General features: G+C 39.4%; 1 protein-coding gene across 1 annotated transcript; it reads right to left on the reverse strand.

The window, feature by feature from the left end:
- Positions 1 to 6,553: 6,553 nt before the first annotated feature.
- LOC112785539 (uncharacterized) lies at positions 6,554 to 7,159 on the reverse strand. Its single transcript, XM_025829000.1, has one exon. It carries the CDS (start codon positions 7,157 to 7,159, stop codon positions 6,554 to 6,556), a length of 606 nt encoding a protein of 201 aa, XP_025684785.1.
- Between the last annotated feature and the right edge of the window lie 4,750 nt (positions 7,160 to 11,909).

The following is an 11,909-nucleotide window of genomic DNA, read 5'->3' on the forward strand; positions in this document are numbered from 1 at the left end:
GAGATTCCTTGAGGTGTCAGAGAAAAAGAAGAATAGAAGGAGGAGGTAGATAGAAGAGAATTCGAACTTATCAAGAGGGGTAGAGTTCGAATTGCACCTTGAGAAGGAGTGTTAGTCCCTTAAATAGAAGGATGTGAGAAGAGGGGAAGAATTTTCGAAAATAAATTAAAAAGATTTTGAAATAATAAAAAGAGATTTGAAAATTTGATTGAGATTTTCGAAAATTAAGATTAGGAAAGAAATTAAGTGATTTTTAAAAAAGATTTTGAAATTAGAAATCAAAAAGATATGATTGAGAGTTAATTTTGAAAAAGATGTGATTGAAAAGATATGATTGAGAAGATATTATTGAAAATCAATTTTAAAAAAGAAAGTTTTAAAATTAAAGTTGATTACTTGACTAACAAGAAATTAAAAGATATGATTCTTAAAATTTAAAATTTGATCCTTTCTTAATAGGCAAGTAACAACTTGAAAATTTTGAAGTAAATCATTAATTATAGCAAGGATTTTCGAAAATTATAATAATAAAAAAAATGGAAAGAAATTGATTTTGAAAGGATATGATTGAAAAGATATGATTTGAAAAAGATTTGATTTTGAAAAATTATGAAAATTTGAAAAAGATTTGAATTAAAAACAAAATCTTCCCTCTAGTGTCTTCCTGGCGTTAAACGCCCAGAATGGCATCCATTCTGGCGTTTAACGCCCAAAATGCTACCTTTTTGGGCGTTAAACGCCCAGCCAGGTACCCTGGCTGGCGTTTAAGCGCCAGTTTTTCTTCTTCACTGGGCGTTTTGAACGCCCAGCTTTTTATGTTTAATTCCTCTGCTGCATGTTCTGAATCTTCAATTCTCTGTATTATTGACTTGAAAAGACACAATTTTGAAAATATTTTTGAAGTTTTAATGATGAGAAACAATAAAAAAAATGCAACTAAAATCAAATAAACAATGCATGCAAGAAACCATACTTAGAAATTTTCTTATTAGAGACACTAACAATTTGAAAAATGCATATGAGAAACAACAAAACACTCAAGACAAGAGAATTTAAAGATCAGAGCAAGGAAATCATCAAGAACAACTTGAAGATCAATGAAGAACATAATGCATGTAATTTTCAAAAATTAGAAGAATAAGGGCATGCAATTGACACCAAACTTAAAAATTGATATTAGACTCAAACAAGAAACATAAAATATTTTTTATTTTTATGGTTTTATAAATTTTTTTTTGTGATTTTTTGAAAATTATATGGAAAGGAAATTAAAGAGATTCAAAATCTTTAATGAGAATTCCAGGAATCATTGCAATGTTAGTCTAAAACTCCGGTCCAGGAATTAGACATGGCTTACTAGTCAGCCAAGCTTTCAATGAAAGCTCCGGTCCAAAACACTAGACATGGCCAATGGCCAGCCAAGCTTTAGCAGATCATTGCTAACAATAGCAAGATTGATAGAAATCATCAAGCTCTTGTGATGATAAGTTGAAACTTCGGTCCAAAAGATTAGACATGGCTTCTCAGCCAGCCAGACTTTAACAAATCATCATGAAACTCTAGAATTCATTCTTAAAAACTCTGAAGAACAAAATAGAAAATTTTTTTATTTTTTTTAAAAAAAATTTTCGAAAATAAAAAGTAAAATTACCTAATCTAAGCAACAAGATGAACCGTCAGTTGTCCAAACTCGAACAATCCCCGGCAACGGCGCCAAAAACTTGGTGCACGAAATTGTGATCATCAACAATGGCGCCAAAGGACTTGGAGCTCTTAAACGTGAATCACACTTTGTCACAATTCCGCACAACTAACTAGCAAATGCACTGGGTCGTCCAAGTAATACCTTACGTGAGTAAGGGTCGATCCCACGGAGATTGTCGGCTTGAAGCAAGCTATGGTCACCTTGTAAATCTCAGTCAGGCGGATTTAGATGGTGATGGAGAGTTGATAATTAAAAGATAAATAAAACATAAAATAAAGATAGAGATACTTATGTAATTCTTTGGTTGGAATTTCAGATAAGCGTATGAAGATGCTTTGTTCCTCCTGAACCTCTGCTTTCCTATTGCTTTCTTCCAATCATTCAAACTCCTTTCCATGGCAAGCTTTATGTTGGGCATCACCGTTGTCAATGGCTACTTCCCGTCCTCTCAGTGAAAACGTTCCAAATGCGCTGTCACCGCACGGCTAATCATCTGTCGGTTCTCGATCATGTTGGAATAGGATCCATTGATCCTTTTGCGTCTGTCACACGCCTAACAATCGCGAGTTTGAAGCTCGTCACAGTCATCCCTTCCCAGATCCTACTTAGAATACCACAGACAAGGTTTAGACGTTTCGGATCTCAGGAATGGCCGCCAATAATTCTAGCCTATACCACGAAGGTTCCAATCTTAGATTAAAAACCCAAGAGATACACATTCAAGCTTGTTTGCATGTAGAACGGAAGTGGTTGTCAGTCACGCATTCATAGGTGAGAATGGTGATGAGTGTCACATAATCATCACATTCATCATGTTCTTGGGTGCGAATGAATATCTTGGAGAAGAAATAGACTTGAGTTGAATAGAAAAACAATAGTACTTGTTTTAATTCATGAAGAACAGCAGAGCTCCACACCTTAATCTATGGTCTGTAGAATCTCCACCATTGAAAATACAAAAGTGATAATGGAGGTCATTGGCTTCGGCCCCAGAGAGGGAACCAGAAGAACCAAGATTAAAAGTATGATCAAGTGTGTAAAATACAATAGCAAAAGGTCCTATTTATAGAAAACTAGTAGCCTAGGGTTTACAAGAATGAGTAAATGATGCAGAAATCCACTTCCGGGCCCACTTGGTATGTGCTTGGGCTGAGCATTGAAGCTTCCATGTGTAAAGACTTTTCTTGGAGTTAAATGCCAGCTTTTGTGCCAGTTTGGGCGTTTAACTCCAACTTTTGTGCCAGTTCTGGCGTTAAACGCCAAAATTCTTGAGCTGACTTTGAACGCTAGTTTGGGCCATCAAATCTTAAAAAAAGTATGAACTATTATATATTGCTGGAAAGACCAGGATGTCTACTTTCCAACGCAATTAAGAGCGCGCCAATTGGGCTTTTGTAACTCCAGAAAATTCACTTTGAGTGCAGGGAGGTCAGAATCCAACAGCATCTGCAGTCCTTTTTCAGCATCTGGATAAGATTTTTGCTCAGGTCCCTCAATTTCAACCAGAAAATACCTGAAATTATAGAAAAATACACAAACTCATAGTAAAGTCCAGAAAAGTGAATTTTATTTAAAAAATAATAAAAATATAATAAAAACTAACTAAAATATACTAAAAACAATGCCAAAAAACGTATAAATTATCCGCTCATCACTTACCTCAAGATTGTTTGGGTGGATTTTGTAGAGCTTGACGCCGCGGTTGTGTGGCTGCAAATGGTGCGTCAATCAGAGCTCCGGATCAAAAGATATGATCAAATGAAATTGGAACAAGGGTTTGTGTTCTCTCCCTTTCCCTCTCTGTGTTCTGCGTGTGTGAGTGGCTTTTGGGAGGGAAGAGAGCTGAGCTCTCATTAATTAATGGGGCTTGGCTGGGCCCTTGGGCCTATTTGGGTCCGGTTGGCCCAGTTTGGCCCGTTCGGCCCAATCTTGGGCCGTTTTCTTTAAAATTGGTGTCGAAATTCTCGTTTTAAATTTCTCTACCACATTAAAAAATAAAAACCTCATTTATCACTCTCTAGGATATATTTTTAATTTATGGGTTAATTAGCGATAAATTCACCAGGTTTTACATTCTACCCATCTAAATGGGAATTTTGCCCACAAAATTCGAATTTAGTTACCTGAGAATAGGTGTGGGTAGTCTGTTCGAATTTCTGACTCAAGCTCCCAGGTGTACTCCTCAACACTGTCTCGACTCCACGCCATTTTCACTAATGAAACCTCTTTTCCGTGCAACTTCTTAATACTTGTGTTATCAATCCTGACTGGAGTCACCGGTAGAGTCAAGTCTTCTCTTATCTGAACCGATTCGGGTTCTAACACATGGTTAGTATCAGGAGTGTACTTCCGAAGCTGCAACACGTGAAACACATCGTGCAGATTCGAAAGGTAAGGCGGTAGGGCCATCCGATACGCCATCAGTCCGACTCTCTCGAGAATCTGGAACGGACCGATGTATCGGGGATTCAGCTTCTTCATTTTAATTGCCCTACCTACTCCTGTTGTCGGAGTAACCTTAAGAAAAATATGGTCTCCTTCCTCAAACTCAAAGGGCTTCCGCCTCTGATCGGCGTAACTTTTCTGACGGCTCTGAGCAGTGAGCATCCTATCTCTGATTTTCTTAACTTTCTCAGTAGTCTCAGCTATCAAATCCGGCCCGAGCAGACTTTTCTCTCCAGCCTCATACCAGCATAGCGGAGATTGGTATTTCCTCCCATACAGAGCCTCATACAGAGCCATTCTGATGCTCGCATGGTAGCTATTATTATACGCAAACTCCACTAGCGGCATATAGTGATCCCAGCTAGCTGGTTGGTCCAGAACGCAAGCCCTCAACATATCTTCTAGGGTTTGGATTGTTCTCTCAGATTGACCATCGGTTTGAGGATGGTAAGCTGTACTTAAGCTCAAATGGGTCCTGAAAGCTTTCTGAAATGCACCCCAGAATCTTGAAGTGAAATGGGGATCCCTGTCAGAAACTATAGTTGTAGGCACTCCGTGAAGTCTCCCTTATATACAGGTGTGCTAACTCCTCAAGAGTATAGTTCATTTGAATGGGTAGAAAATGAGCCGACTTCATCATCCGGTCCACAATTATCCAGACAGCATCAAAACCGGTTCTAGTCCTTGGTAGCCCTGACACAAAATCCATCACAATGCTCTCCCACTTCCATTGCGGAATCTCTAAGGGCTGCAACGTCCTGGAGGGTCTTTGATGTTCAATCTTCACCTTTTGACAAGTTAAACACTTCTAGACATATTCCACCACATCATTCTTCATATCAGGCCACCAGAACATAGACTTTAGATCATTATATATCTTCGTACTCCCAGGGTGGATTGAAAATCCGCTTTTGTGCGCTTCCTTCAATATATATTGTCGCAAAGTTCCTACATCCGGCACATGATCCTACCCTTGAACCTCCATAATCCATCTTGATCCTCGGATACTCTCCACTGCTTTTCTTGCTCAATAGCCGGCAACACCTTCGATAACGCATCATCGTTTTGATGAGCCTTCAGGAGTTCGGATCTAAAATAATTTGAGATCTGCAGTTGGCTCAAACACAAAGTTCTAACCACTTCTTGAACGTCGATTTTAGACTCTCGAATGCCTTGAACAACTCCTCCTCTTGTAGCATCATCCAAAAAGCATACAACGATTTCCGACTTAACGCATCCGCTACAACATTCGCCTTCCCCGGATGGTAACTCAACTTAAAGTCGTAATCCTTGAGTAACTCCTTCCACCTCCTTTGCCTTATGTTGAGCTCTTTTTAGTCAAAGAGGTATTTCAAGCTCTTGTGATCAAAGAAAACTTGGAATTTAACTCCATAGAGGTAATTCCTCCACACCTTCAATGCAAACACAACCGCAGCAAGTTCTAGGTCGTGCGTCGGGTAATTAACCTCGTGAGGTCTCAATTGCCGTGAGGCATAAGCCACCACCTTCCGGTGCTGCATCAGCACGCACCCTAGACCCTTCAGTGAGGCATCACAATACTCCTCAAAAGGTTCATTTGGTTTAGGTAATACCAACATAGGCGTAGTAGTTAACTTTTGCTTCAACGCTTGGAAACTCTCCTCACACTCTGAATTCCAAACAAATGGCATGTCCTTGCAGGTTAACTTCGTCAATGGTAAAGCCAATTGTGAGAATCCTTTGATGAATCTCCGATAGTAGCCAGCTAATCCCAGAAAACTCCGTATCTCGGTAACTGAGGTCGGTCACTTCTATTCTATCACTGCTTCCACCTTGCAAGATCTACTGTTGTCCCCTTTTTACTCACCACGTGACCTAAAAACTTCATTTCACTCTTCCAGAACTCGCATTTAGATAGTTTCGCATAGAGTTTTTTTTCCTTTAGTATCTGCAACACGGTCCTCAAGTGCTCTACATGATCCTCTTTAGTCTTGGAATAAACCAATATGTCATCAATGAAGACAATAACGAATTTATCCAGAAACGGGCAGAAAATCCGGTTCATGTGATCCATAAACACTGCAGGGGCGTTAGTCAACCCAAAAGACATTACAGTGTACTTGTAGTGACCATAACGAATCCTAAAAGCGGTCTTAGGGATGTCCTCATCTCTTACTCTTATCTGGTGATAACCGGATCACAAATCAATCTTGGAGAAGACTCCGGCTCCTTGTAACTGATCCATGAGGACGTCAATCCTTGGCAGTGGATACTTATTCTTTATTGTGACCTTGTTCAGTTTCCTGTAATCCACACAAAGCCGCATACTTCCGTCTTTCTTCTTCACCAATAACACCGGCGCTCCCCAAGGAGAAACACTCGGTCAGATAAAATTCTTGCCCAGAAGATCCTCGAGTTGAGATTTCAGCTCGGCCATCCTAGCGGCGACATCCTATAGGGAGCAATCGAGATTGGCCTTGTTCCCGGCTCCAATTCAATCGCAAATTCAACCTCTTGATGAGGCGGAAATTCCTTAATGTCATCAGGAAATACTTCAGGAAACTCACATACAACAAAAATCTGTTCTAAGTTTTGATCATCACCCGAGACGCCCGCGGTTAACAACAGAATGCCTTGACATTCAGCCCCAGAACAATTCACTATCATGGAATTCAAATAGTAGTTATTTACCACAACCGGCCCTTCCGTATCTTTCGATATGAAGTACACTGATTTCGCGGAACAGTCGAGTAAAACGTGGTTCTTGGACAACCAGTCCAACCCCAAGATAAGATCAAGACCTACCATCGGCAAACAGACTAAATTGTGCACAAAGTCACGCTGCTTAACCCTAAAGGAAACTTGTGGACATCCAAGCCTAGTTACCATGGCTTCATGGGTGGCATTATACACCTTCAGGTCATAACCTAACGTTACAATCTTCAACTCTAACTCACTAGCCTTCTCAAATGCAATGAATGAATGCGATGCTCCAGAATCAAACAAGGCATTTAAAACTTGACCTGCCATTTCACATTTACCTCGAATAAGTGTCTCGGCCCCTATAGCTAAAGTAGTGAACACCCGTCTAGGCTGCTGTGCTCTCCCGGCACCCTGTGTCTGCTTCTCTGGATAGTTGGAGGCTTTATGCCTCGGGTTCCCACATGAGTAGCATAGACCCCAACCGGAACACCAGAATGGTAACTCCCACATCTAGTGCATGCCTGTTCATTCAAAGGTTGTTTCCCAAATCTTCTCCCCGAAGCATTGTTGTTGTTGTTATTGGGCCTTCTGAAGCTGTTCTGACCTTGAGTCCTCTGTGGTGCAAAATCTCTCCGCTTGAAAGGCGGGCCTCTAGGAGTAAAACTCTTCCCTCGGTTCAGTGGGAGTGATCTCTTCTGGCTTCCTCTTTTTGCAGCTGCCTTCTTCACACACTCCTCGGCAACTCTGCTTTTGTTTACTAACTCGGAGAAAGTCTTGATCTCCATAGGCCCTACGGAACTATAGATGTCACTTCGGAGTCCTCCTTCGTACTTGATACATTTCCACTCCTCAAAGTCCCCTGGAGCTCGTTGACACATACGGGAGAATCTAAACAACTCCTCAAACTTGTCTGTATACTCAGATACAGACATCGTATCCTACTTCAGCTACAGTAGTTCGAGTTCCTTGGCCGTCCTAGCGGAGGTTGGAAAGTACTTCTTGTAGAATTCCTCCTGAAAGGTGTCCCAGGTGATAGGATCATCACCATGCTGTATGATACGTCGGGTTTCCTGCCACCAATGTGACGCTTCTCCAGTGAGCAAGTAAGTGGCAAACTCGACGCACTGCTCCTCAGGTACCAACTGCGCTTGCAGTGTGCGCTCCATAGCTTAGAACCAAGTGTCGGCTTTAGTTGGATTGGTAGTTCCCTTAAACTTTATCGGATTAACCTTTAGGAAGGTCGCCAACGTCATCTGACCTTGAGTTCCGTTTCCACTATTCTCCCAGTATGATCATTGTTATTCATCTGCTACCCGAGTGCCTCAGCGGTGGCCTGCATAGCAGCAACCATGTTCTGCAATGCAGCCATGAAGTTTATTGGATCATTCGGATTGAATTCCGGCTCATGAGTACCGGTACGTCCTCTCGCACGGCCCCGACTGCATCCACGAGGCGCCATCTGGTTCCTATACACACCAAATAATCGATATCAAGTTGATCAGTCTCAATATCGGAAGTCTAGTGCTTAAAGTCCCAAATGTATGCTCATGAACATTTATGTCAGTTATATCAATCAGATATCCTAATAGCACATAAACACAAACATAGAGAATGCACAAAAGCATAGTCAGTCCGTCCCTTAGGCTCTACAGAAACGAACTGCTCTGATACCATAATGTAACACCCTACCACACAGAGTCTTATGCTTAAGTCATAAAACAGAGATGGCGAGATTTTACGACCTCTAAAGGTAAAATTTAGTACGTATAGTATTGCAAAAATTTTCATAACTAGGAGCCTTTGAAGAAAAGTGGATAATTTAAAACCGATACATCGAAAATCGCAACACTACGATCGTTAACGTAAGTGAACAGCTAGAACTCAAGCTAAAGCGAAGAGATATACAAAAGAGGGCCAAAATACATATATCAAGACTCGGGGCTCGGCTTGCGAAGATAGCCGGTCCGAGCATACAGTATACATATATATATATATATATATATATATATATATATATATATATATATATATATATATATATATATATATATATATATATATAGTAAGGAAAACCCAAAAGACAACCCAAAAGACAATATACAAATCTTGCTTCTCCAAAACAACCTCTAAGAGGATTAAAAACAAAATACATATATAGAGGAGAATATAAGTATCTAAACAAGTATATAATGACCAAAATAAAATCTCAAGATACAAGGATCTCTGCCAAAAGGAAGTCTCCAGCATGCCTTAGCGAGGAGCCTCACGTCCTGCATCTGAAAACCACAAAAATTTGCATGGGTGAGAACCAGAGGTTCTCAGCATGGTAACGGTGCCCAAATATCTAACATGTAATGTACTGGGAATGCCGAAGGCAATCCTAGAACATCCAAATTATAATCAAAGCGTATAAACATAACTAAACCATAACAATTGTAAACAGGCAACTGACTTAAGGATCTTCGGTCTAACTATATGTCCCCTTTCCAAATCCTGCAAACCTCCCAATGCTCAGCTCGTAATCCTTCGTTGGTTGCGCATGCGCACAGGACGTGCTAGCGCTGCCACCAGTAGCCCTGTCTCTACGTGTACGTATGCACAAGTCTGTGCGTGTGCACAGGACCAAATTCTTGCATAGTGTGGGTGCGCACAGGGCTGTGTGTGCGCACACAAGCCAAAAATCACAAATTTTGCAGAAGTTGCAGAATTCATATTTTTCACCCAAACTTCCAACGATCATATCTCCTTCCACAAAATTCGGATTTTCACAAAATTTGAACCATTTAAAAGCTTATAAAGTTATCTTTCTATTGATGTAGAAATCATAAATTTTCGAAAACAATTGTTCAAGATATGATCCGTTGAAGTTCATCAAAATCTCAATTTTTCAAAACTTATAAACTCCCCATTTTCAAAGCGTACCTTTACCAAACTCATTCAAAAGCCAGCCAAACCCAAAGTTTCAATACCAAATACTCTTATCCACTCATTCAATCATCAACTCACCAATTTCCACCATATCTAACCAAATTTTAAGGCGACAATTCCCACATAAAAATCAACAATTCACACCTCAATCTCCAACAATATCCAATTCATCAATCACCATATATATATATATATATATATATATATATATATATATATATATATATAACAAATTCATATTTTCAATTCATGCTCATCAACAAGAGCCTCAATGCTATCATCAATTCTACACATTGAACCATATCACACCCAATTTTCACACATGGTACCACATTTATCATCATTTCACAATTCACTAAATTCATATACAACAACACAATTCATATCAATCCATCCACAATCTTAATAATTCAACTCCTATCTTAGGGTCTCTAGCCTACGTTTTCACACCACATTACATTTTAGATACAGGAAACTGAAACCATACCTTGGCCGATTTCCGTTCCACCCAAAACACTCTCAAGTTCACTTTTCCTCAACTTCCAATGTCTCAATGCTTCACCAACAGATTTCCAAGCTTGGGATTCCACACCAAAGCTTTCCAAAACCACCAATCAACCTCCAAAACACACATATACAATGCCTAAGCCACCATATCATATAAAAACACAATAACTCAATCACTAAATCACAAAATCTTAAGTCTCTAGCTTAGGGTTGAGAATCTCACCTTACCCAAAGACCAAGGGAGCTAGAGAAAGCTTTCCCTTCAAGTTAATTTGATCCTATAACACCAAGGAGTTCACAAATTTCAACATTATGCTCAATAAACTCAAAATCAAGGGCAGATAATTCGAAGGGCCAGCTAAGACTTACCTCAAGATTACTTGGGTGGATTTTGTAGAGCTCGATGCTGCAGTCGCGTGGCCGCAAATGGTGCATCAATCGGAGCTCCGAATCAAAAGATATGATCAAATGAAATTGGAACAAGGGTTTGTGTTCTCTCCCTTTCCCTCTCTTTGTGTTCTGCGTGTGTGAGTGGCTTTTGGGAGGGAAGAGAGCTGAGCTCTCATTAATTAATGGGGCTTGGCTGGGCCCTTGGGCCAATTTGGGTCCAGTTGGTCCGGTTTGCCTCTTTCGGCCCAATTTTGGGCCGTTTTCCTTAAAATTGGTGTCGAAATTCTCGTTTTAAATTTTTCTACCATATTAAATCATAAAAACCTTATTTCTCACTCTCTAGAATATATTTTTAATTTATGGATTAATTAGCCATAAATTAACCGGATTTTACAACATTGTTCGATGGTATTCTTTTGATTGTTTGAGAATGATTAAATGTTTCATACATTACCTATTGTCATTACATTCATAAAGAAGCAAATCCTAGTTGTAATGAACCTATATAGTCTAAAAGGACTTTAGTATTAACTTCAGTTTTAAAATTCGTATGGTTCGAAAATTAGATTTCTAAAAACTGGTTTTGGAAATGTATATTTGGTAAAAAATTCTAGTCTTCGAAATTGGATTCCTAAAAGGTGGTTTTCAAACTTCCTTTTTGGTTAACAAATGTGGTTTTAAAAATGGAATTTCTCGGAAAACTTGATTTTTAATTTGGATATTAAAAATTTGGATATAAGACGGGTTGATATATAAAACTGGATTTAAATATTAAAACGGGTTTGACACAGGTTTTGAATTTTCCATGACTGTTTTAATCGATTTTCCCTTTTAATCTGGTTCCAGTTTAGTTTTATGAACCCCAAAACTGGTTCTGAAATGGATGCAGTTTGAAATTTTGAAAATCCAAACTATGCCCACCCCAAACTGTAGCATGTGTAGAACGGTGGGACAAGACAAGCTATGAATGAACTTCATAGACTGACGAAAATGACATTCCTGAATTCGTAAGAGAAGATAAGTAACATGAACACATAGTTATAGGTGTTCCTCCCTCATCTGAAAACTTATTTCCTTACAAACTATGCTTCAATTTTGAGAATAATGTTTTTTCAATTAATGACCCTTATATGTAACTATAGCCGGTTTTGGTTCTTGGTTTCCAAGTCTTTCCACTACAGCTGCACCACAATTTTCGGTCCCTCCGCATTCTTATGGTTCGTCCTACCCCTACGGAATCATGCAAATAGCA

Source organism: Arachis hypogaea, chromosome 20 (assembly GCF_003086295.3).
Source record: "Arachis hypogaea cultivar Tifrunner chromosome 20, arahy.Tifrunner.gnm2.J5K5, whole genome shotgun sequence".
Classification (NCBI taxonomy): Eukaryota; Viridiplantae; Streptophyta; class Magnoliopsida; order Fabales; family Fabaceae; genus Arachis; species Arachis hypogaea.